At 59.4% G+C, this 26,131-nt stretch overlaps 1 protein-coding gene across 1 annotated transcript in view; it reads left to right on the top strand.

Annotated features, from left to right (window-relative positions):
• Trappc9 (trafficking protein particle complex subunit 9) overlaps positions 1 to 25,828 on the top strand; it is a 510,720-nt gene extending 484,892 nt beyond the window's left edge. The window contains exons 22-23 of the mRNA XM_076835401.2: positions 24,228 to 24,451; positions 25,119 to 25,828. Coding sequence (XP_076691516.1) covers positions 24,228 to 24,451; positions 25,119 to 25,280 — 386 coding nt within the window. The 3' untranslated portion in view covers positions 25,281 to 25,828. The remainder of the gene's footprint in view (positions 1 to 24,227; positions 24,452 to 25,118) is intronic.
• The last annotated feature ends 303 nt before the right edge of the window (positions 25,829 to 26,131 follow it).

The raw sequence follows: 26,131 nt of genomic DNA, 5'->3' as shown, positions 1-26,131 counted from the left end.
CCCGCCTCCTGGAGAGTGTGATGTGCAGGGGGACTTGGGTTGGGCTGGCAGAGCTAATGTCCTGCTCTGTCCCTCCCTTGTCCATTGGAGAGATTCTGTCCCTTCCTGAGCTTTTGTGTTTTATCACAAATAAAATATCAGCTTGTGGTGATCATGAGACATCCCTGAGGTGGAAGGAGGATGCTCGCAGCCCTTGATGAACGTTAGAAGGTGCCTGCTCCTTCCCAGTGCTTCTGCTGACCCCAGAAGGCCTGGGAAACAGCTCGGGGCAGCTGCAGATGGGCAGGAAGAGGCCGGCTAGCCGGGGTGTGCTTCAGTGGACTTGGAAGTCATTACAGTGAGGCTGTGTGGGAAGGAGAGCTGCCTCCCCGTGCACACAGCCTGAGGTTGGCCAGCTCTGGCCAGCCCCGCCATGCCCCAAGGTCTGTGTTCCCACATTCCTCCCAGGCTCCTCCCAGGGCCTTCTCTCTGGCACGCTCACTTGGCCTCACAGCCCAAGCTGTGTTCTCCCGAGGTGGCTGGAGCGACCTCTAGGTCTGTGAAGGAGGCGGCCAGTCTTGTGTTGAACGCCTGACTGTCCATGGCATCAGGGAAGGCTCAGGGTCTCTTCTGCCAGCGCTGCTCATCCTCCCTCACTCTTCAGCCTGGACCTCTTTCCACCCATGCTCATGCCTGCTGCAGCTCCCTGAAGCCACCAGCCTCTCTGGGTCCCCTAGCAGCATACCCCCCTCCCATTGCCCTCTTCCCTCTGCCCAACAGAGGATATCTTATCCAGCTCTTCTCTGCCTTCCCCACTGAAAGGTGGGCTTTGCTAAACCAGGCTTTCATGTGTCTTTATATCTTACTTATTTCTAGAAATCCAGGTTTTCTTTCTATTGGAGTGTCGGGCCCCTAGGAAGAGCTACATGGAGTGGTCAGTTGAACTGATGCTCTGGTGGGTAGTTGGTTGGTTCCAAGCTAAAGGGCTACACAGGGAGACCCACAGGGGTGGCGGTGGCTCGGTTTGCAACTGGCCAAGGGTATGGGGCGGGGGTGGACTGCAAGGTGGACAATGGGGTGGTGGGGCAGGGGCAGGCTGTGACTGCAACCATGGGCATGGAGCTGGGGGTGACCATGTGGAGAGGAAGCTGCTGTGTCACATGGCTCAGTCTAGGGACCTAGCTGTACTGGGGACCTCAGCTCTGGTCACGGGGGAAGACCCACCCTTCACTGCTCTGCCGCTCCGTGGAGCAAGCTTCTTGTTGGGATCTCTGGCTCCTGCAAGTTCATTTGCTGCTCTTGGGAGTGATTCTAACACTCAGGACAAACTCCATGATGTAACCAGGGTCTTTGGGAACCTTCTCTTCATTTAGATTAATTTCAGTGATCCTGGTTAGCACTAAATGCACTGTAGCTCTTATTTTGGATTACGTTAAAGCCTATTTAAGCCACCAGCATGAGGAAAGACAGGAACTGACTTCTCGATGAGCCAGGTCTTGTGGGACACTTACCCTTTCACAACAGGTGCGACCATTCCTGCCGAGGAAGCAGGGCTTCATCAGGAGCCAGGCGCTGACCCAGATGGAAGCCACTGGGAGGAGGCCCAGGTGTAAAGCTCAGGCCTGGGCCCCTTGGAGAGAAGCCACGTTGGGAAGAGAGGGGACATAACCTAGTCACCTCCGTCCCTAGCCCCACCTGTTCCATAAAGACACTTGCAGAGATACACCTGGACTCACCTGTGGCCCTGGGGACTCTGGGTATCATCAGCAAGATAAGCAGAGAATGCCAGGCAGGGGTGGGCACGGGGAGTCTGGCCAGGAGAGGGGAAGCCCCACAGACGGACACCTAGTTGCTCGTGACAGAAGGTGGGTTCCTCTGCATCAGCGTGATCCCAGGGGTGCGGAGCCAACACAGAGGTCAAGGAAATGGTGGGAGCCACAGGGCTGGGGCACTGGACAGCTCCCCCGTGACCTGCCCCGGCTGCTGCCCCATATGTCCTCATGGCTATCCTTCCCTCCAAGAGACCCTGCAACTCCTAGGAGCAAGAGTTCCCACATCCCCACATGGGGTTCTGGTCCTCAGAAAGGACCAGTGTGTCCTCTTCTCCCTGCCCCACCCGGCCCTGGACCTTCAGCCCCCAGCTGCCTTCTGAGGTGAGGAAAAGGGGCCATGCTTCACCCCACTCTGTGGGGACCCGTGGGCAGGTCACTAGCCCTGAGCCTGTTTGCTCATCTGCAGAGAGTGTCCACCTCTCCTGGCTGAGCCCTCTGCAGGGAGGCAAGGTCAGTAGAGCCGCAGCACCGAAGGGCACTCAGCTGGGGTCTCTGCCTTCCCTTGCTGAGGGCCTCCCTGACTGTGTGCACACACCTGCTCCTGGTGTGTTTGCCTCACACACGTGCAGTGGATGTGTGAGCAGGTGCACATGCAGACCATCTGGATCCCAAGTGAGTTCATATGCAGGCTGTATAAGGGCTGAAGATTGGCAGGACCAGTCTGTGGCCGTTAGCCCCAGAGGCAGCCAGCCTCCCTGCCTCCCTCTGAGCCGGGCTGCAGTATGACTAAGTTCCTACCCAACAGCTGTCATCCTGGCTGTCGTCTTCCTGCTAAGCCAACCTGGGCAGCTGTCCTGATCTGAGTCAGGGGACAGAGAGGCCTGTGCACACCGTGCCTAGCCCCTGTGTCTCCCAGACCCCCTGCTGGAGGGCATTTCTGCTCAGGCCTGGGGTCTGCGCCAGCTGCAGCAGGCTGAGGTTGCTGGTGTGCGGATTCTGCTTCATGCATGTCACCAATGGCCCGTGTTCCCTGAGTGCCCAGGCAGCTGTGGGGCAGGGACGACTGTAGCCCCCTGCTGCAGTTCCACCTCCTGGGGGACATTCAACCTGTAGGTGTTTTCTACATTTTTTTTCTTTTTTAAAAACACAATTTCAATAACTTTTAAATGCCAATATAAAGTAATCCATGCTGTTCCCTCTATTTAGAGGGAATACTCAAAAACACTTCTCTCACTTGCCCACCACTTAAGATCTGGGTCATTTTGATTTTTAATTTTGAACCTTTGGGTGTCTGTCATGTTATTTAATTTTAATTTTGGCCTTGATTCTGGTTTGTATGATGTTCCCTGTTTGCATGCGCGTCTGTGTCAAGGGTCTGGACGAGGCTGACAGGGCAGCTCCAAGAGCAGACAGTGGTTCTCTCAGTCCCGAGGGCCTGAAGGCCAAGGTCCATGGGGCAGGATGGCTCCTCCTGGGGCCTCTCTCTGCTGACACCCCCTCGGGTGCTCGTGTGGTCTTCCCTGTGCTTCAGCTCCTTCGCTTACAGGGATGCCAGTTGTGGAGGGCGGGGGCTCACCGAGGGCGTCATTTTACTGTGATTGCCTCTTCGCAGCCCTCTCCAGGTGCAGTACCTTCCTGAGATACCAGGGGTCAGGACCACAGCCTATGAATTTGGGGGCACGCAGTCCAGACCATAACACTAGGTGTGGCATGTAATTGTGTGTATTTAATAGAAATGGTACAAAGACCAGAATAAAGGCAACCTGTCAGCTCTCTGTTCAGATACCCTACCGATAAATTAATATAAAAAAGCAATTCTGATCATCGTAGGCACAACTACACTCGTAGGTGAACACGAGTGAACAGATGGGCCTTTACCAGAACCCCACACCCCAGAGGAGACTGCTAACGCAGATGCGCCGCTGCCAGGGTGTTTCCCACACACGTGCTTTAGGAACTGAGGCGCAACTAAAAGACTGTGCCTGTGAACACACTTTTTCTTAAAACTGTGCTGTTCCGGTCTTTCCAAACCAAATGCGCACCCGAGTCGTGGTTTCATGCTGCACGGTGCGCCTGTACTCAGCCCATCCCCCATGCCTTGCTGGAAATGTGGTTTCCGGCTTCTTAGCATTTTTACTCAAATCTATCCCTATCAGTAATGTTCTGGAAGTAAAGCTGCTGAGGCAAAGGGTCTGTGTATTTTTCAAGGATATTTGCAAATTATTACGAGATTGCCCTCCATAAATATTGTAGCTTTCAGACTCTCATCAGCATGTATGAAAATACCCATCTCCCTCCCCTCTGGCCAGCGTCACTTTTATTTTCCTTAAAGTCCACACCAGTCTCCTGAGTCAGGAAAGGACGCACTGCGGTCTTTCCGTCTGTGCTCTGTGGGCACTGGTGAGGCTTGGACGCTTGCCACGTGTTTATTGTGTTCGGCTGCTCAGCCGCTCCTGGTTGAAGCGCTCCTCCTGACTGTTTTCCCCTTCATCTGGCCCCGCTGTCACACACACCGCCTTTCTACCTCTTTCCTCCTCTGGAGCCCCCCACACCCACCCCACTCCTGCCCCGGTTGTCTACCTGGACCCACCTATCCCAGGCCCGGAGGCTTCACTTTCTCCCGCTGCCAGGGAGGGGGCCTTCTGAGGACAGGGCACAAGGGGCCCAGCAGCAAGGAGCCAGCTGTGGCTGGCCAGTCCCAGTATGGTGGAGCAGGGGAGCCATCTTTTCCAAGCCCTTGTGGTACAAACGGGGGCTGTGGCCTAGAGCGGGGAGGTGTGCACGTCCCTTAGGGATAGTACCCATCTCTGCTCCCAGTGTCCAGGGTGCCCTGAGGCCTTGTGGGAAAGAAGGGATCAAAGCCCTCCATCCCACTCCTGGGTTCCCTGGTAGGTAGCCATCAGCCGTGTCTGAGTTACCCTGTGCTACAATTGGTTCTGGTGTCACCTTGACTGAGTTGGGGAACACCAGGAGGGCTGGCACCTCCAGGGACGTCTCCTCCTTGCTCCGAGTTTCTTGCCACCTGGCAGCCCGAGGGAGCCTGCAGAGCACCTGGGCTCCCCATCTCTCCTCCCCTCGAACTTCTGCTTTTCCATCTCCCAGGCAAAGAGCCAGCCTGGCTCAAGAAGTCCCACCGGCTGCTCTCTGGGACAGCATCTCCCAGCCTGTGTGTTGTTCTGGCCACAGTGGCCTCCGTGCTCGGCTCAACTGCCCATGCGCCGCTTTCAGGACACTGGGAGGTGATGGCCCCTCCCAGGTGTAGGGAGAGTGGCCCTGTCCATACCTGGGCCCATACCTGGGCTCTCTCTTGGTGTGTGTGGGTGCTACTGGGGCTGCTGCTGCCCCATCTCCAGAACCCAGGGGCTACAGAGCTGGGCTCAGGGGTGAAATGAGAGGCCAGGGTCCAACATCTGGAAGGCCCAGGTCCCCTGACTGCTGTGGCCATTGTTTCCTAAGCAAATGCTTGTCAAGGAAGAAGGTGACAGAGCAGATGGTGAATTACTTGGATCTGCATACCAGTTCTTAACATGCTGATTATCAGTGATTCTTCTTGGTTCTCCAAAGCAACCCTGTCTAGTGGCTGCTGTGCTGCAGTGGGGGTATCTCAAAGGTGTCAGTGTGACTCGATTCAAAGCTGGGTCTTCCTCCCCTCTCATGAACCTTCAGCCCTCACTCAACACCAGGGCGTCAGGGCCACAGTGGCCCACAAGGCTAGCAGGGTCCAGGAAGGAGTGTCCAGCCAGGACAGGGCTGTGTGGCAGAGGGACATTTATAGTTCCAAGCATGGCTTTGCTCAGACCCACTGTAAAAATCCTGCATTTCTCAGTGAGAGAACTTTGGCATGGGGGCATATATAGGGGTTGGGGGGAGCCAGCAGAGGAAGCCGCCGTACACCTGCAGGCACCAGGGATGTGGGGAGCAGGCCTTGGGAGTGAGGGATTGGGGTGGGCCTCAGACCTGGAACAGGGACAACAGAGCAGGGTGGGCAGTGACTGTCCCCTGGGACATTGCCAATAGGGGCCGCCTGGCAACAGAAGCCAGAGGGGCAGGGAAGGGAGGGCCGTGAGGGTGTGCTGACACCTTGTGTCCCCAGGCCTGGGGTCAGAACGGGAGCTCCGGTACCAGGCAGAGAGGGATGGGTGAGGACAAGGCAGGTGAGCCCAGGACTGGGGCTGGGGGACAATGTTCCCCACATGGTCACCTTCCCCGAGTTCCCTGCCCAGAACTCTACAGGACTTAAATTGAACTCAGCCTTCTTGGTCAGTAAATAAAGGTAGATTTGCCAGGTTAAAAGGACACGGCAATGTCACACCACAGCTCCTTAGCTCCATTGGCAGCTTTTAACTATTTAGCCTCACTGACCTCGTGGGGCAGGTGGGTCTCCAGTGCAGTTCTGCACTTCAAGAATGCCTGGTGGGCCTGTCTGGTCCATCTACCGCCCTGCCTTTACCACATCTGGAACCTCAGTCCTGTGCAGGATGCCCCCAGTGATCCCCAGCCGCCTCCCTGTAAAATGCGCAGCCAGTGCCGCAGGCAGTCATTTCCAAGTTGCTTTCAAAAGTTCCATTTTTCTTCTGGACGCAGCGTTGTTGGCCCAGAGGTACGTGCTGTGCTTGTTTGATGGTGAGAGGGGGCCAGCCAGCCTAGGAGGATGCTGGGCTATGCAGGGTACTTGCCAAGGCCAAGGCTCGCTCCAGCCACCCAACCTGCCCGTCCCCAAGTCCCCGCATTCATCCCTTCCAGTGCACTCTCTGAGCCGAAACTTCCCCCCACAATGCCCCCAGAACCAGCGTGGCAGGCCCCCTGGAACCCCTCTGCACACCCTGCAGAGCCTTGCCTCCTGGCACTGCCCTTGCCTGTGACTATCACAGGGGAGGATTTGGGGGCTGCTCCACTGTGGTCTCTGGATGGGAAGCCAGAGACATGCAGCTGGGTTTCTTTCATTTAAAATTTTTAGTTAATGAGAAGCCAGTGGACAAAGAACTGATAAGACCCACCTGTGTTTACCTGAGGTCCAGCCTGGTCTCTGATGGGGGCAGGATATCGCCGCTGTGCAAGAATGCTTCTCCTGGCATTCCTAGCCGAGGCCCGGGCCCCAGTGCTGCAGCCCCCACCAACGCCCACACCCTGGCCTTGAAGGAAGGCTGCCCCACCACATGGTGGACACGCTGAGATCTAGGAGTCTGCCTGTGCTCGTTTGTTCCAGCATCGGGGCCAAGAGGGGCCTGAGGATTAGGACTACCCCACTCTGGTTAGCTGAGCCCCATGCTTACAATCACTCTGGCCTGACCCTGTGGGCTCACGCACAGGCCTGCTCAGGGCTACCAATGAGGAGCTGGTCAGGTGGGTGCTTCTTGCTCTGCCGCACAGTCTGCAAAGTTCAGGGATGGAGGGGAGCCCCTGTCTCTGCTTTTGCAGATCCCAAAGAGATGGACACCCAGTCCCCTACACCTCTTGCCTGGTGGGGCCTGTCCTGGGCTTGTTGCCACCACCCCGTCTCCTTCCCTGATCTGCGAGCTCTCTCTCTGGATTTCCAAAGAGGGTAATGAATCCACAGGCACCCCTGCCCCCAACCCATATTGCCCTGGCCTGTCCTCTTTAATGGGTCTGGTCTCCCTGTGGGTCACACGTCACTACAGTAGCCATGGGAACAACATCTTGCACATGTGCTCTACATGTGCACACACCTGCACCCTCACAGTGCACAGGTGCCCACACATGTCCATGCATGGACGTATGCAGTTCACACCAGCCACTTGCCCTGTGCAAGAGCGCACAGGATATGCACATGCAAGCACACACTCAGGGTTGAGATGAAGGCCAGAGGCACAGGCAGGGCTGGAATCTGTGCCCACCTGCCCTGCAGAGACAGCCAGATGGATAACTGGGCGGACCCTGGCTTGGGAGTTTGTCCTGGGGATGGTGATGCAGTCAGCTGTTGGCAGGCATGGTGCTGGTCCCTCCCCATTTCAGGCATGGGGAGCTGTCTTTTGCTTCCACACCTGGAAGGGCTAACAGGAGGGTGGGAGCTGGTGACCAGCCTCCTGGGAGCCTTGGAGAGGCAGCTGGATGCTGAGCGTGCATCCCTCTCTGGAGAGCCCGCCCCAGCTTCTGCTCTGGCTGGCATGTCCCGAGGGAGACTGCCTTTCAGAATGTTCTTTGTTTTCTGTTTAGAAGAGCTGCTCGTCCATCTCAGGCTTGTCTGAAAAATCACCAAGCTCCCTCATGCCTTGCTCCTCTGCAGGAAGAGAGGGGCAGCCCAGAGCAGGAAGGGAGGTCCACTCTTGCCACATTGTTCTAGGCCTTCGAATTCCCTTGTGTGCTGCTGCAGCGTGCAGACGCTCCATGTCCATGCATTGCCAGTGTGGTGACCTGTTCCAGGCCAGGCCACTCCTGCACCCCTCACCTTCCTCAAGAAGATAGCCCATGGCTAAAGACAGTGGCAGGGGCCCAGGGACAATGGACCTCAAAAGCCCAGTGCAGTGCCATAAGCATGATAGACAACCAGTAAACGGCACTCTCCACGTCTTTGCCTCAAACTCCAGTTCTCCCACTTGGTGTGCAGCCTGGGCTAGTCATCAACTTCTCTGAGCCTTAGTTTCCCCATCCACCAAACAGGGAGTGTGGTAACTCCTGCTCAGAGAGTCACTGCGAGGACTGGTTTGGGGCCTGGCCCACAGTGCTCTGGACTTGTAGTGCAGCCCTGCTGTTCCTTCTGATTCAGAATAGGAGGGCAGGCACCTGCTCCTGGCAATGGCACCCCAGGTTCCTCAGGGAGCCCAAGTCCTCCGTCTGGCCCCAGAGAGACTTGGGTAGGCACTGCTGCGGGGCAGCAGTAGCACTAGCTTTGGCTTTGGAACACTGACTGAGACCCCAATGGCTTTGAGCCATTTCCGAACCTCACTTAGCTAATTTGTGACATGATCTGGCTCTTCCACCTCTGGGTCTCATTCCTGTCACTGCCTAAAGTCATGGGCCAACATATCTGACCCCTGCCACTCTCCCTTCTGAACAGGGTCTTCTGGCCCCTGCCTTTCCACACCCAGGTCCCTGCCCCGGTGCCTGCACCCCTGCTCCAGCAGGCCTGCCTGAGTAGGTGATCAGTGACCACTCTGAGGGCCGAAGGAAGGAGAGGTTCACAAGTGGCGCCTGCCTTGCGCCTGGTGCCCTCCCAGTGCTCGCAGCTCCTGCACACCCCTGGCCTTAGCATCACTCTGGGAGGGCCGCCCCGCCCTCTCTCCATTGCCCACCCTCCAGCCAGATGCCCCTGCTCCTCCCTCTGGAACTCAAGAACTAGTGCAGGCGCTGGGAGGTTGAGGAAACCGTACCCGAGCCAACCCAGTTTGGGGATTTCTTTCTCATCCAGCCATCAAATCAGAAAGTCACGCCACACAGTGACTCCTTTCTGTCTCCTCCACACGCACTCACCCTGTCCCCTCAGTGGCACTTGCTCTGGCTTCAGCCTCTGCAGCCACTCCCAGCCCTGCGGGGGGACGCTGGCACTCCTGGTCCAAGTGCTTGCCCTTCTCCCTCTCACAGGTCCCTTCCTAAGGGGAAGGGGCAAGGTTAGCGTGTTCTTCATCCATCTTCTAGCTGTACTGTCCTCGGAAGGAGGTATGCGGGGCCCCGGGCACAATCCCCCGACCTCCTGCGGAGCTGCATCTCCATCACCGGGAAGTCTTCAGGCAGCAGGGCACAGGGCCTCCTGGCGCAGATCTTGCTGGTGAAGCTCAGCAGCCTTCCTCTGGGCTCAGGCATTCCCTGTTGGATGGGAAGGGGCAGCCGGCAGCATTCACTGGGCATCTACGAGGGCAAGCACGTGGGCAGTGTAGCTGGGCAGAAGCTGCCCGAGTTCTCTGCGCTCAGGGTCATTAGGCTCCAAGAGCCCAAGACCCGTGAACGAGATGTGTTTGGCCTTGGCACTAAAGTGGATGATGGCCTGGGCTAAGGGGACCTCTCTCTGGATGAGTCTGCAGGGCATTGCCAAAGCAGCCATTGGACACACTGTGCCTTGCGTCCAGGTCTGGTGGCCCCTGAGCCCTGGCCTCCTGAGACACATCCCAACACCCACACTGTCCGATGGATTGAGGGCCTCGCCCTCTCCTCCAGGTGTTTGCTCTGTGTGTTGCTAGCTCCATGGCTTTACTGAGCACGTGCTAGGTGCTGTGCTGGCTCTGGACTGACCACAGGAAGGAGGCCAGATGGACACAGACAGGGAGCCAGCTCATGGTTCTTTGTGCCTTTTCCCCTCAGTCTCACCTCAAGTCACAGTGACCTCAGGGTGCGCATGAGGCTAGCTGAGGGCCATCTACCAACTCCTGTCCCACTGGTCCCTGAAAGTCAAGGCAGATGGGCCTGGCTGGTCCTTCCCAGGACTCCATGTGCCACAGAGCTTCAGTGGCTCCCTCATCTCCCCATCACAGGCCCCCAAGCGCTCTGCACACAGTGCTCCTTGACTTGTGGTGGGGCTGTGTCCCCATAACCTGTTGTATGCCAGAAATGCACTGGGCATGCCCACCTGCCTCGTGCCTTGCCCAGCCTCACAGCACACTGCGGTGCAGCTGCCCTGCTGACCACCTGGCCAGTCGGGCTGCAGCTTCTGCCACTGCCAACACCACAGAACATCATGCTCACGTCACCAGCCTGGGAGATGGAAACTCAAACCTCAAACTGTGGCGTCCACAGAATGCATATAGCTTTTGCACCTTACGAAGTCAAACTGATGCAGGTGGGAGGCCTTCGTCCTGCAGATGAGGAGGTGCTGCCAACACTGGGTCTGGGGACACTGATGTCCTTTTACCCTTGCAGACACCTTCAGGTGAGGATTCTGGGACTTGTAAAAAGAGGGGCTTGCCAAAGGACAGGTAGCCAGTAAAGGGAAAACATAAGGCTTCATGGCCTATTTGTTTCAGGCAACCAGGAAAAGGTACTATCAAGTCCCTAGGAAGCCATGGAGAATCTAGAAGTAGGGAAGGCTGCTGCTGGTGACCTTGGTGGACCTAGCCCTCCAAAGATAGAGAAAAGTTCAGCAGGCAATGGAGGCCCTTCCACCCTGGGGAGGATAGGACAGCCTGCAAAATGGGGAAATGCAGGGAAGTCTACTGGGAGATCTCATGGAGCAAATGAAGGGATGGAGGGATGGAGGGATGAGTAGTGGATGGATAGAAGGAAGGGAGGATGGAGGATGGATGATTGTACATGATGGCTGAATGAAGGATAGACAAATGGATGATGGAGGGATGGGTACAAAGGTGGAGGATGGATAGATAGAAGGGCAGATGTTGGGCAGATGGCTAGAAGATTGCATGATTGGGTGGATGGATGGATGGATGGATGGATGGATGGATGGATGGATGGATAAGTGGTGGGGAGGTAACTGGGTGGATTAGGTGGGTAAGAAGATGGAAGACAGATGGGTAGATGATGGATGGATGGGTGACATGTACTTTGGTGTGGTTTGAGTTTGCAGAGGTGGAAGTAATGTCCAGATCTTTGTTCCAGGGTTGAAGCAAAGGCGCCCAGACGGCTAGGTAGACAGAAGAAGCTATACGGGTCACTCTAACTGGGAGTACCACAAAGCTAAGGTCAACGACTTCAGGAAATGGAACAGGAGAGCCCAACCTGGCTGCTAGTGTCTCCAAGCCAGTACTAGAAGCAGCTGGGAGGATGCAGAGACAAAAATGAGCAAGGGTAGGCTGTGGCCCTCAGGCCTGCAGCAGGGGTGCTTATGGGTGATATGATTTCTGGTTGGGTCAGGTTTATCAAGAGCCAATGTTAACGTCAATCCGAGGCACCATAGACTTGACCTCCAGACTCCTGAAAAGATTTTTATTCTGTGTTCCAACCACCCCATCCCTCCATAGCCGAGAAAACTGTGATTTCCAGACTAACACCTGACAGAACTGGGCCAGAGGTTTCTGATGCACGGCTGGGAGGGCCAACTGCATTGACCGCCCATAACCTTTCTCCTGGGCTGGACTGTGCTCATCTTAAATGGTTATTGATCAACTGGCACAGGGAACAAGCCAGCCATCCCCCAGGATGACCTCACAGACTGCTAGCCTGCCCAGGTGCCAGCTGTGAGGATGCCTCCTTCCCCCACCGTGCCTGGCTGACTGCAGCCCTGGGAGCCCGTGGAGCCTCAGCTGCACTGCCCGCAGGAGGGTGCAAGCTCGGTGGGTGTACTCCTTGTTCAGGGTGAGGACCTGCCTGCCCGTGACCCTGCTATTGCTGCAGGGAGTGAGTGGACTCACAGGTGCATGTGGCGTGGAGTGTGGGCCGGCTGGGCAGGTGCCATGAACACAGCCAGGTGAGCGGTCAGTGGCCATGTGGCTGAAGAAGGGTTCCAGGATGAGAGGCAACACCTGTGAGAGCTGCAGTGACCTGAGCATGGAGAGCCCGTGGTGCCCTGTGCCCTTTGCCTCAGGGGTATTCCACATCCTGCCAGGCAGATGTCACCATCCCTTCTTACAGAGCCGGAGACAGAGAAAGGGTGGTTGACCTGCAGCCATCCCTCTGCCCAGGACCTGCCACCTGCCAACTCCAGAGATGGTCCCCGTGGCATGTCCTTTCTCAAGTGCTTCCCCCAGCCTGCACCCACCTCAGGTGCATCATATGCAGGACGGGAAGCCCTTGCTCCAAAACCCTGGGGCCCCTCGTCCTGCCCTTGTGGGCTCAGAGGCTCTGTCAGAGAACCCCAGAGTTCCTGGAGAGAGACCTGAGACCTGAGCCCAGGAGCAAGGGCCACAGCCCGTGCTGGGAACCATTGTATTTCAGTCAGCTTTTTTGCCACTGTGATGAAAGGACCCAGCCAGAACCGCTGTGGAAGAGGAAGGGTTTACTTAGGGGCCCAGGTTTCAGAGGTCTCAATCCACAGATAGCCAGGTCCATTCCTGAGGGCTCGAGGTGAGGCAGGACATCATGGCAGAAGAGGTGGCAGAATGAAGCGGTTGACGTGATGATCAGGAGGCAGACAGAGAGGTCTCCATTTGCCAGGTACAAATACACACCCATAGCCACGTCCCAGTGCCATCTCCTCCAGCCACACCCGCCACTTCAGTTACCGCTCAGTGAATCCCTATCAGGAGATTAATTCACTGATTGGGTTAAGACTCCCGGTACCCAGTCTCCTCCTCTGAACCTTCTTGCATTGTCTCACACATGAGGTTTTGGGGGACACCTCACACCCAAACCATAACACAGCATGTCCCTCTTCTCTGGCTCAGAGCTGCCTGGGCGACTGCTCGGCCTGTGCCCAGCACAGTTCCATGGACCTGTCCTGCTGCCTGGGAGCAGTGTAGGGTGCTGCCTGATCCCATGTTCCTCCCCTCCAGCCAAGCGGAGTGGAAGCAGCCTGAGAGTACCTCTTGTGTGTGATGGAGGTGGCAGGGTAAAGGAGATAGGAGCTGGGGACGGGCTCTGCACCTGTCTCAGCTGCCTGCTGTAGCCTGAGAGCAGGAATCCAGTGTGCGTCCAGCCCCTGGGGAGGATTCCTCTCGACTTCAGGCCCTTGAGCCCTGCTGGAGGACCCAGGCTGGGGAGGTTGCTCTGGCAGGCCTCAGCACAAAGTGACCACTGGTTGGGGGCCTCAGGCCGGGAGTGGCTCGCATCACCACCCTGCCTACCCAACGTGGCCTGGAAGCTGCCTTCTTGCCATGACCTTTCTGCATGGTCTCTTGGTGCGGTGGGGCTTCATGCTCCACATTGAGCCTGGGCAGGCACCACTTTGGGAGCATTTGCCCCCATTAACGTTGGGTTCAGGAGGCCCAAGGTGCGGCCTCCTCACCCTGGTCCTCTGGCAGGGCTTAAGGGCCTGAGGGCTGGAGGAATTCTCCCCGTGGGCGCGGCCAGCTATTCACTTGTCCAGTAGTTCAGTGAATGGGCCCCCGAGCCCCTGTCTTTAGGGAGCTCACCATTACCTGGGGAGTCACTCCATCTGGGGATAGTTGTGGTGCGGGCTAGGCGGTGGACAGTAGTTCAGGACATTTTCCTGGAGGAGGTACCACTGGGGCCGTTTTGAAAAGACCAACAGTAGCCATCAGGAGGGACATGGGGTGTTTCTGGAGGTGGTGAGGGAGAGTGTCAGGGCAGGGGAGTCACAGCATGCTGGGGAGGAGAGGTCACAGGGGAGGAGACACGGGCAGCTACTGCAGGAGCCCCCCCGCAATATGATCACATTTTGCCCTCTCCTTGGTGCCCGTTCCTTCCCCGTGGCTGATTCTCTCACTGGACAGACACAGTGTGGGGAGCTGGGGCATCCCGAGCAGGCTCCTATGGCCAGTCCCGGCACATAGGTACCGGCAGAGGCCCACGCACGCAGGCCCTGCTGGGCTCAGGGAGTTGCCAGTCCTTTAGAGCAGGCAGACCAAGCGAGCGCCCTGCGGGTGACTCACCATGGCCAGGCCCAAGAGGGGAGACTGAGGGACAGCCGCAGCGTGCTTCCAGGCAGAGGTGACAAGTAGCCTACACTGCTGCTGGCCCCCAGGCCCCCTGGGGCCACCTACCCCCACTCCCCAGCTGCCTCCTCTGGGACAGAAAGGGCGCGATTCCACCCAGCCTCCTGCGCCCCAGTGGATGGATGGATGAGTGGTGGGGAGTGATGCGGTGGGCAGATGGGAGGGTCCCGGAGTCCCAGTGTGGGGAGGCAGGGTCGTTGCAGAGCTGTCGCAGGACAGCGGAGGGCCTGCCTGTGGGCAGGATCATTGCTTCGTGTAGACAGGCTGGAGAGAATGTGACAAGTGAGAGGTTGGGAAGGGAGAGGTGGCGCTTGGGGACAGAGGGATCATTTAAATTCTCTGCTGTTCTCAGGAGGTGTCTCTGTGTGACGGTCCAGCCAGAAGGCACACTCTTCTTTTCTCCTTCCTTTTTTCCTTTTTTCTTCTGGTTTATCTTCAGTTGTCTGAGGTGCTTATCCAAAAAGGCTTTGGGGAAGGCCTTAATGTGGTCCTTGTCTCCGCCAGCCAAGTGAGATTCCCTGTGCACGGTGCAGGCCATTCTAGCCTACCCCATCCCCAGGCCTCAGTGTCCCCCAAGTGCCCCCTGACCAGAGGCTTGGTTAGCTGTGCTCTGGAGACCGTAACTCTCACTGCTAAATGCTGTAACAAACAGTCCCCCATTTCCGGGACCTGAGCATCAACCTTATTTTATCCCACCTCAAGCATTCCTTGGAGGCACCTTTCTGGGTGTTAGGCGGGGACCCAGGCTCCATCCCTCTGTGGCTCTGCCCATCCTGAGGCTCTAGTTGGCTCATCCCACATGGCCCCACCTGCCCAGTGCACACCCCACCCCACCCCCGCCACCTTGTGGTTCCTCCCTCCTCTGCTCTTCAGTGTCCTCAGAGCCCCGAGATGAGGGTTGTAGGAGAGACGAGCCTACGGTCCAGGCTGAGGGAGGGGTGATCTTCCTACTTCTATTGGCCTGACTTCCGGGCAGGCAGGGGCTGCAGTCTGTGTGTGCCTGGGAGGCCAGGGCATGCTTTCACCTGCCACCCACTGCAGCTGAAGCCTTCTCCGGAAGGAATCCTGGAGGGCCCTTGTGGAAGGGCTTGTGAGCAGGGCACAGGGGCTGTGGTGGAGGCCATAGGAGCCCAGCATGGGCAGCAGCAGATGCCACCCTCAGGAGGAGGCGGGCTGTGGGGCATGTGCAGGCTTCAGTGCCAGGGAGACCGTCCCAGGGGCAGGATGAGCCCCTGTGGGATGCTGCAGGACCCTAAGTGGACAGTGGACAGTGCTGGTGCACTTGGCACTGCTCAAGTAGCTGGGCTGCCATCTGTTGAGTCTTGGGCCATGGATTTGCAGCTTTAAGCTCAGAGAGGTTAGGTGCTGGCTGGAGGTCACACAGGCATGAGGCAGTCTGGCCTGGCTCCCGGTTCCTCTCCACTCAACTGCCTCATTGCACTTGATCCCAGAGGGAAACTCCAGCCCCTGCAGCAAACACCAGAGCCTCTTGGGACTTCTGGGGCTGCAGGTGCACCCTCAGCAGGTGAGTATCCTTGCCCCAAGCAGACCAGGTCCCCTAGAACCCGAGGGCTTGGCAGTGAGTGCTCACTGTGCCCAGCTCCCTCCATTCACCACTGCCCACTGATGGCACCAACACTTGTGCCTCTTATGTGCTGAAGGTTGGGTGGTGCCGGATGTGCCAAGAGTTCCTGGCATTTGGCTGGCTTAACTCAGAACCTCCTGGGTGTGGGCACCCGGGGACTGTCGGGCATTCCTTCTCCAGCTGGTCTCTGGGCCCAGTTCTCCCAGCACGCCTCCTTCACTCGGCCCTGCCCTTCCTTGGTCAGATGCGGGAGCCCAGGCTCTGGGTCCTGGAGAGGCTTCCCTGGCCCCTGACAGAGTGCCTGAGTGCCAGCGGCTCCACAGCTGCTCCCATTCCAAGCCTGAAGCTTCCCCGCATCACCAGGGCTCCTGGCCCTGGCCACGTGGGCTCTGAGCTGGGAGGCCCCGGCTTGCCACGTGCAGTGGCTGTTCTGCCAGTTCAAGGCAGCGGCTAGGCCTGTCCACAGCCCCAGCACCCAGGGCTCTGCCTGGAGGCCTGCCAGGTGGAGGAGCCCTCCCCACCCCAGTGGGCTCCCGGAAGCCCCGGCCCTCCTTGGGCTTGGGACAGGAACCTCCCACTGGCGGCCCGCAAGCTTCACAGGTCTCTTCTCCAGCTCCAATTTGCTTTAATTTTAATTTAATTCCCTTTAATCTTTAATGAAAAGTTGTAAAAGTAAATTATTTACCCGAGAGAGGCGGCAGCTCCTCAGGAGCGGTCGGCTGGAGGGTGATTACACATGCGGTCCCAGCGGCCGCGTGCGCAGCCGGAGCACTTTTTCCCCGGAGCAGCTGGTTGCCTCAGCGGCTGTTCAGCATGCGCCACGAGCTGGGGCAGCTCGGGGCGGGTCCAGCACGCAGGCCCTGGTGTGCTGCGGGGAGGACCCCGTGTTCTGTCCACAGTCGGGTCAGTGTGTGTCCCGTAGGAGGAGCAGCGTGTTGGGTCTGGGGGGACGTCCCCTCTCCACGTCTGAGCTGCCTTGGGCTCCAGCGCACCCAGCAGAGGCCCCTTCCTAATGCGGGGTCAGAGGTGGGTGCACAGGCGGGGCTGCGGTCTGACTCTACCTTCCCCTGCGCTCAGTGCCTCTGCGTTAGACCCTTGCTCGTATCCCCTCACTCACCTCCTGGGTATTGTCAGTGCTTCCAACTCCTTTTCCAAACTCTGTCTCAGCACAGTCAAGTGAAACGTCTGGGTCGAGGAAAACCATAGTTGGCGTCGTTGGTTGGCTTGGAGGAGTGACGTGCAGGAGGGTCTGTGTGTGCAGCTCTACAGAATCGGTCACAGGGACGAAAATATAGCTACTGGGCACCAACGTGGTGCTTTCACTTGATTCATGTTTGATTCTGAGCTTCCTAGCAGCCAGTGTGAAAAGGCAAGTTGCTTGGCTTCCATTGGTAAGGAGGGAAGGCCTGTCAGGTTGGTTGGTTGCACACCTAGCAACTAGCTATGCTATCACGGGAGAAAATTTACCAGAAGAAAATTCACTAGTCTTTACCAGAATTAGAAATTAGAGAACTTTATTCTAGATCTGCCAGTGCTTCCCCAGAGGACTCCTGATGGCGTGGAGGAAGTGAAGGAGACCAACAGCTGGGCCCAGGACCTGGCTCTCATCACACTGAGGTTCGCCACTCTTCCCATGTGAACTCCTTCCGCTTCACCTAGAGAGAAAGGAAGTTCCTTGACCAATCCCATGCCTTCCAGGCCACGCCTCCCGAAGTCACGCCTCCCAAGGCCACGCCTCCTGAAACCACGCCTTCTAAGGCCACACCTTCCAGAGCCACGCCCTCCAAGAACAAAAACTTCCCTCTCAAACGAAGGCCCACCCAAGACCCATGTCAACTGAAAGCCTGTGTGTGTGCATCTCTGAGATCTTAACTCTCAACGTGCATCAGCTGGTCAGGCCGGGAGCACCTGGGCACCTTGCCCCTTGTTCTGAGTCTACCTTTTTTATCCTACATCTGACATTTGCATGGAAGTCTACCTCGAATTCCTTGCTTCTGCTGGTCTCCTGGGCAGGTGAATGGAGTTACAGGGAGGAGAGGCAGGACAGCCTCGCTCGGATTTGGAGCTCTGGAGCAAAAATTATCCTTCACGTTCCGGCCTCTGGAGCCATGTCCTCAAGGGGCAGAGCAGGTGGGGGCTGAGCCGGGAGGGCAAGGCTTCACAGGTCCCGCACCTGCCACAGTGGTGACTTGCACTCGCCCTGGGCCCGCTCATGTCTTAGAGGGTTCCTTGAACCATGTGTGGGAGCAGGAGCCGGGCGCAGCGCAGCCTGGGAGGGGCCACCCTGCCGTCCTCCATGCCTCCTCTCCCTGCCTCTCCCCACAGCCTACTCTGAGGAAGACCCCAGATGGTGCCTGTGGACACCACATGGGAAATGCATGCCCAGCGCCACCCTGGATGAGGGGAGCTAGGCTGTCTTCTGAAGTCCACTGTGGTCTGCAACCACTGCTGGACAGGCCTGTTCTGTGCCCAGCTCCCTCCATTCACCACTGCCCATTGATGGCACCAACACTTGTGCCTCTTATATGCTGAAGGTTGGTTGGTGCCGGATGTGCCAAGAGTTCCTGGCATTTGGCTGGCTTAACTCAGAACCCAGCAAATATCTCCGAGGTGCCAGTGGAGACCAGCTGCTCCTGGTCCAGGATTGACCCTCCAGCACCAGTCAGCAGAGACCAGACTGGAGGGACAGCTGAGATGCTGCAGTGCCCAGTCCCGACCAGTTGGCCCGCAGGTCCTGGGATCGGGCCCTCCTTGCTCTGTCCCATGGCTCTAATTCCTGTGTCCACCCTGCTGTGGCCTAGGGCTTTGCTCTTGTAATGTGGCTTGCCCAGAGCTGGAGTCCTGCCCCTCTCTGGTGGCCCCTAACTGTTCTGTCTCTTAGTTCTAGAAGCTGCTCCTGGGAAGAGCCTCAGCCTCAGTTCCAGCCCTGCTGGGGCCCAGGCTCCCAGGGAGGGAGCACCTCAAGAGTGGAGGCCTGGGCTAGTGATTCCAGGTCCTTCTGCAGGGAGCAAGTCATGCAGACTGTACACAGGGCTGTCCCCAGGTGGTGGGGGACAGTGGGCACGAGGCCGCATGGCCGGGCACCAGAAATACAAATCGAAACCAGAGGACAGGGTCCCTCAGTCCACTCAAGACGTCAGGACCCAAAAGGCAGACAGGAGGCAGTGTGCAGAGGTGCAGACGTGAGTGCGCCACTGGGGGACTGGAGCCCCCAGGGCTGAGGGGGGAGCACTCTGGCAGCGCCGTCCTCCTCTGTGGCAAGTCCTCTCAGGCGTCTACGCAGAGAAACTAACACTTGAGTGAAATTCACAGCAGCATTTCCTACAGTGAGAGGTGGACAACCCAGGTGCCACCAACAGAGTGCACTTGTGCGTGTCTGTGTGACGAATCGTGGTCACTCTCCTGAAAAGGAGTGGCTTGCTGACTCCTCCTAGGCCACTGGTGCCTCCCCACCAGCTCAGGGCTTGCTTCTGGGTGGCAACCCACGTCACCCCTCTGCACCCCGAGTTCTACACAAGAACCACTAGAGCTGCACCTGCTCTCTGTGCTCCTAGAAGACAAGGTGGCCCGGGCCTGGCAGGTGGGGATGCTGTCAGCTGCGGTAAGAGCCTTGAGCCAGCCCAGCCTCCCCTGCCACGGGCCACATGCCCATTCTCTCAGGCCCATGTTGGCCACCCTGGGCCCAAGCCCAGGCCATGTCCCTTCCTGTCTGCCAGCACAGCCCCGGGAGCCCTGGCCTCGCGTCTCCTATTTTTAGCCTGTGGTTCTGCAGAGCCTGCCGGTGGACGGCACAGAGCAGCCTCCTCAGGAGGAATTCTGGGCCAGACAGCATGAAGTCCGTGACTCTGGCCAGTTCAAAATGCAGAGGAGAGACTGGGGCCAGAGGCTCAGAGGAAAAGATGGTCCTTGACCTGATTTAATACTTTGAGAAAAGAAGCTAATCTGCTCCTGGGAGAAGGCTGGCGACATGCGGTCCCCTGCAGGAGCCGCCTCCCCAGGAGTGCACCCTCATGTGGGCCTGGCGTTGGTCCCCAGGTCCTCTGTTTGGAGTGCACTGTAGATGGTGGCTCCAGTCCCCTCCTGTTACAGAGGAGCACGGGGATGGGAGCACAGCCAGAGTGAGTGGAGGGGCAGGGTGTGGACGGGGCTCCCAGCCCCAAGCCCTGTGGTGCCCGCGAGGACCACCCTTTCATTCCTTCAACGGATAAGGAAGAAGACCAGTGTCTGCCACGGGCCTTTCTGTTTTGGGTACTGGGCACCATGGTGAGCAGGAAAGCCAGGGCCAGTTTCCTGGAGCTCCCTGGAGGAGAGGCAGAGACAGTTAATGACCAAACAAGTCAACAAGAAAGCTTCAGACCAGAGGAGGAGGCCTGTGAAAAGTGCAGTGCTGACGGGCAGTGAGGCCCTTTGCTGGGCGGTCAGGGCAGCCTCTCTGGGGAGAAGGCCAAGAGGCCGTCAGGAAGGAGCTGCAGGTGGGGAGCTGAGGTGCAAAGGACCTGGGGGCAGGGATGGTGTGCTGCAGGGACAACCAGGACAGTGGTGGAGGAGGGGCAAGCTCAGGGCCCCGGAGACCTGTTCCTGCTCAGCGTTTGATCAAAATTCCCCTTTTCTCCTGAGTCTAAAGAGAAGCCACGGGCCAGCAAAGGGCAAACCAAGTGGAGCTGTCCCCCACCAGCCTTGTCACAGCAGGGTCTGAGCCTGGCCTGAGAGCGTGTGGACACAGGGGCCCGACGGGAACTGCAGGAGAGCGTGCTGGCCTGGGGAGGCGAGGAGAAGGCACAGCCCCACTGACCACAGCACATGCCCACTGGCTGGGGCTGGGTGTCAGGTGGAGAAGACAGACTGACCCTCCACATGAGTGGGAGCCACTGGACGGGACACCAGGGAACAGGCATCTGAGAAGTGGAGGCCTCCATTTTGCCTAAGTTAAGGGGGAGACGCCCACTAGCTGCCCAGACAGACATCGGGGTTTCTAAGTGAGGAGACCCAGGCTCAGGGTGTCAGCTGTGTCCATTCACAGCAAGACAGGGCCACACCAGCCTGTCGGCTCTGAGCCTGGCTCTGCCTGCCTAGGCTGGCTGTCCACCGAGGGGCCTGAAGGGCTCCCCGGGCTGCCAGGGCTCCACTCGTCCCCAGGCCCACCTGAACTGGATTCTCTTTGCTCTGAAGAGGCTGCATTACTGCCTAGTGGTCCTGGGGGGAGGGGGAAGGAGCTGGCAGACCAGGCCCTTCCTTCCGGAGGCCCCCGCCCTCAGGTGCTCACCTTGCCATGACTGAGCTGAGGGCCCCACGCCAGACCCCCACTTCCTCCAGACCCCTGTGCCCTCCTGGGTCTCCCACTGTGTCCCTGGGGCCTCTCTGGGAGCATGGTGGAGCAAGCACAGCGGGAACAAGGGCCATCGGAGCCCACACCTCACTGTGGCCCTCCAGCCCTGCCCCTGCGGCCGTCTGCGAAGTCTCACCTCCCACACTCCAGCGCCCTCCTGCACCTGCAGAGCCAGGTCCCGGGGCCAGCTCCTCTGGGGCTCTTGCTGTTCCTGCCGGGCAGCCTTGCTCAGCAGGGCTCCGGAGAGGAGACCACTTCCCTTCCCCAAGGTTGGCAGGCAGCTGGTTCTGGTCCCAGGTCCGAGAAGTGAGCCGGCTTCAGCCCCGGTGTTAGGACAGTGGCTCTGGGGGCTGCGAGTGCGGCCTGGGCACAGCTATGCGGCAGGAATGTCCTCTCCAGGACAGCTCAGTCACTGGCTGCCACTGGGCTGTTATCATAAGTTGTATTTTCACCGTGTTCCCTAAGCAGCACCCTGTGGGTCCCCAGGGAGCCAACCAGGGTGTTCTTTGGAACTCGGGAACTGGGGCACTCTCTGGAGAAAGCAAGCCTGCCCTGCCCGCTGGGGAGACGGGCTTCCGGGCAGCGTCACGGGGAGGCGTGGTGTGCCTGGGCCAGGATCTGACCTGCTGGCGCCGCAGGAGCTGCCTCCTGAGACCGGAAGGAAGTGGCCACTGTGGAGCTCAGAAGCCCACTCACTTGGCAGCCGGTTGGTGTAGGGGTCAGGAACAAGGGTGGAGTGACCAAGTGTCCCAGTATACCTGCACTGCAGGACAGGCACACTGGCAGGCTAGGGACAGACAGCTAGACCTGCACACTGACCCTTCTCCATCATTGCCCTCCCTGCAGGGGGCATCAGGGAGGCCAGGCATTACAGCCACATGTCCCAGCTCTGGTAGGAGCACCCACAGGGCCCGCCAGGTCCTCTCTCAGCCTAGCCCCTCACCCCCTCCCACCTGGGAGGTCAGGCCCACCGTGCCAGTTCTGCAGATGAAGTGGAGGAGGCTTCAGCTGGCGGAGCAGCAGGTCAGAGGTGAGGCTGAGACCCCCCAGGGTCCAGCCCCATGCACATGCCTGCTTCCCGGCCAGCCATCAGGCCCACGCCCCTCCTCCCCTTAGAAAAGGGCAGGGAGGAGTCCACCAGGAGCTGGGTTCACGGGAACAATTGCTTGCAGGACTGCGACTCTCCAGCTTCGTCACCCTGTCTTCCCTGGGTCTGTGCAGAGCGGGGCTAGGACGGGTGGACGGCAGGGGGCCATGGCAGAGTCTGCGGGAGGGACAGAGAGCAGAGAGGCGCCCTGAAGCAGCCCTGCTCCCTGACTCGCGTGCGGCCCTCCCTCCCTCAGCAGCACCAGCCACGCCCCAGCTTGTTCAAGAGCGCCAGACTGCACCTGGTTGGGTTCACCACTCAGGGGACACTCATAGAGCAGAGGTGAGGGGTGCTGAGGACTGACAGGCACCTCCCTGTGCTGGGCCACCTGTCACACAGCAGCACTGTCCTCAAGTCTCAAGTCCCTCCGACACTTACCATGTGGCAAGATGGAGCTTTGCTGGTGTCGCGGCTGACCTCTCCAGAGGGGCATTTCTAGAACAGGGTGTGGTCGTCTCCTCACAGATGGCAGTGTTGGCCTTGGCTGCATCTGACAGGAGTCTCAGGCCCACAGACAGAAAGGGCCATGGGTGTTGGGTTCCTCTGACACTCGCTCTGGCCTCAGCAGAGCCTGGCAGCTAGTGGAAAGAACAGCCCGTCCCCGAGGCTGCCCGATGTGTGCCAGACACTGCTGGAGGTGCTTATGTGTGCTACAGACAGACTGTGGGCAAGGGCTCAGCCCCAAGCAGATGCCAGCCTGGCCAGATTCAGCTCAGGCGGTCCTGTCAGTCAGGGCTGTAAGGTGCAGCAGAAGCAAAGTTTTGAGGGCAAATCATAGCCTTAAAAATATATAAAGGAAAAGAGAAAGGTGTCCTCTTCCTTCTGGTACCATCCCCTGTGCCTGCACCGAGGGAGGGACCCCTCCGGCCCCCTTGTGGACACCCTTGCTGCTGGGTGACTGCAGACTCAGCCTGGCCCAAGTCTTGGCTGACTGGCCTGTTCTCTTTCACTGTGAACTTCCTCAACGCTGGGACTTGTTCGCCTCTGTCCTTATCACACTGGCTACAGGTGCTGGCAGGGTGCGAGGGACAGTCAGCGTTGGCGTGACGGAGCTCCCGAGTCATTTCCGCAGCGCCTCCTACTCCTGCGTAGCTGGTGCCATGGAGGCCTTGCCTTGTAGATGGGGAAGGACACAAGGGCAGCCACTGAGGGGGAGGTGTAGGGCGTCCCCCTGGGGACGTTCGAGGATGCGGCTGTGGGCCGACGCTGGGCCAGCTCGGGGCCCTGCCAGCCACTCACTCCTTGCCTTGGTGGTGGTTTCACCCGAGACGGCCTGCCCTTTCCCCACCAGCCCCGGCATGGCACGGCCCCTGGCTGGCCCCACACCTGCCCACCCCACAACGGGAGCCCTTGACCTGAATGGCTGGCTTGGGAACAGGGCCCGGAGCCCAAGGCACCGTAAGGAGGGGGGCCCTCTCAGAACTTGGCCTCCGTGTGCCTCCTACCAGGTCCCAGGCCCTGCCCCCAGGCCATCCTGCTGGCCCGGGTCCCGTGAGCAGGTGGGAGTGAGGGCATTGCTCTTCCCAAGGGCCAGGGGGATCTCCCTGAACCCAGCTCCTCCAGGGCCTCTGCCAATCATTCCTGCACTGGTGTCCTGCTCCCCAGCCCTGACTTCAGGCACTGTGGTCACTGAGGGTCCAGTCAGGTGCCGGCTGCCCTGCCTGGCCCTTCCCCATTCCCACCCTGTGGCTTCTGACCCTCACCTGGACCAGGGGAACCCTGGAGAGCCCGGGAACGGTGGGTAGGGTCAGCCTTTCTACGTGGCAGGGTTAGGAGCGCCACGGTGCCCCAGGCCGAGGACGGTGAGCGCTGTACTCTGCCCCCACGGTGTCTCTGCCAGACCCTGCTTCAGAGGGCGTCCCGCCCCGGGCTCTGCACCCAGCCTGTCCTGGAGGGGCCGGCCGCGTGCTGGGGGAGCAGGGAGGAGGGGTGAGCGCCACCTCTAATCTCGTGTCCCTTGCAGACGTGCTGGTGGACGGACAGCCCTGTGACTGCGAGGCGGCGGCGGCCTGCCGGGTGGGCGACCCTGTGAGCCTGGAGGTGCGACTGACCAACCGGAGTCCGCACAGCGTGGGCCCCTTCGCGCTCACGGTGCTGCCCTTCCAGGACCACCAGAACGGCGTGCATGACCGCGAGCTGCAGCACACGCTGTCCTTCGTGGGCTCCGGCACCTTCTACCTCGATGCGGTGCGTGGCGGCTCAGCGGGGCCTCCGGCTCCTGGCCGTGCAGCCCAGGTCTCCGTGGCTGTCCTCCCTGCCCCGGGTGCTGGGCTGCAGGGTCAGCCCAGATCAGCAGACAGGGCTCCTCTCGACACATTGTGACCCTGTGCCACCTGACCGGGGTCTAGGAGGCCAGGACGATGGCCGCACCAGGGAGCATTGGAGTGCGCTTAGACCCAGTGCTCCTGTCCTCAGGGGTGCCCTCACTCCCAGACTAGCAGCCACTACACACCAGGTCCCCGGGCACTGAGGGCTCAGCTCAGATTCTAGCCCTCGTCCCCGACACCCGCCTTGTCAGGCCTGAGCACAGCGTCCTGCTCCACCTGCTGCACCCAGGCCACCCCCACAAGGCAGCCCGTAATCCTGACTCACAGAACCCCCAAACAGCTCAGAGAGGGGAATGCAATCGTCTTCTTTCAGAGATGAAAACAGGCTCAGAGAGGTATAGCAACTTGCCCCAGGCAGCACAGCAAAGAAGTCTGGGAGAGGGCATGGGAGCCAGCCCTGGGTGGGCTGACCCGGGCTGTCCCTCCCTTCCCTGTGTCCTGCTGCCTGGGCAGGCTCAGGGCACTCCTGGTGGCTTTGGGATTGGTGTTGGTAATATGGGCTGACGTCCCTTCCTCCTCCCACACAGGTACAGCCCTCAGGCCAGGCATCCTGCCTCGGGGCCCTCCTCTTCCTCTACACCGGGGACTTCTTCCTGCACATCCGGTTCCACGAGGACAGCAAGAGCAAGGAGCTGCCGCCGTCCTGGTTCTGCTTGCCCAGTGTGCATGTGCGCGCCCTGGAGGCCTAGGCCTGAGTCCCCTGTTGGCCCCAGTCCCTGGGACAGGGGGAGGCCGGCCTCCACCCCACCGCAGGCCTAAGGCCTTCCTGCAGCTGCCCTCTCCTCCTCCCCCCTCACACCCTGTCCTCTCTCCCTTCTCCTGGGGAGTCCGCTGGGCTTCCTAGGAGCCCCGCTGGGCCCTCGCCCTCTGCCCACACTGTGCGGGGCCCTCAGGAGCTGACCAGGCCCCAGGCCAGTGCTGGGAGCGCTGCGCCTGCTCCGGACAAGCCCCACACCGCTCACCGCTGGAGCCCGTCCCTGCTCCCGCCCTGGCCATGGGAAAGCAAGCATGAGGGTGGGCACCCCAGAGGGCCTGGGCACCTCCCTGCCAGCCACCTTTGGCCCTAGGAATGTCCTCAGGGCCAGCTCTTTCCTTGGAAGCTCTGGGGGCAGCCTAGGCAGGGCGAGGACGTCATGGCTGTGCCAGGCTCGGCCTGGGGCTCCCCACCTGGGCGGGGTTCTGTCTGGGAGCCCGCCCTGGGTCCCTGTCTGTGACGCGTTCTCCAATAAAGAGTCTCCCTCGCTGCCTCTGCACAGCGCTGGTCTGCTCGCTGGGGCGGGGCGGGCAGCGGGCAGGGCCACCCCCCAGCACAGCCCCCCCTCAGGTGAGGAGGTGGGCCAGGGCCGCTGCCTGGGCTCCCAGGGCACTTCCCCCATGTGCTCGCTGGGCCTGCCCCAGAGCCCTGGCAGAACCGCCAGAGCCCCACACCACGCCCCTCCGCCCTGAGCCCTGGCTGGCCCTGGCTGGCCCTGGCTGGCCCGGCCTCTTGCTTTCCCTGCTGAGGGCCACTTGACCCGGCCCATCCACACAAATGCCCCTG

This window comes from Callospermophilus lateralis, chromosome 16 (genome assembly GCF_048772815.1).
Source record: "Callospermophilus lateralis isolate mCalLat2 chromosome 16, mCalLat2.hap1, whole genome shotgun sequence".
Classification (NCBI taxonomy): domain Eukaryota; kingdom Metazoa; phylum Chordata; class Mammalia; order Rodentia; family Sciuridae; genus Callospermophilus; species Callospermophilus lateralis.
Note: the sequence above shows the minus strand (reverse complement) of the source record. Positions and strands in the feature narration are given on the sequence as shown.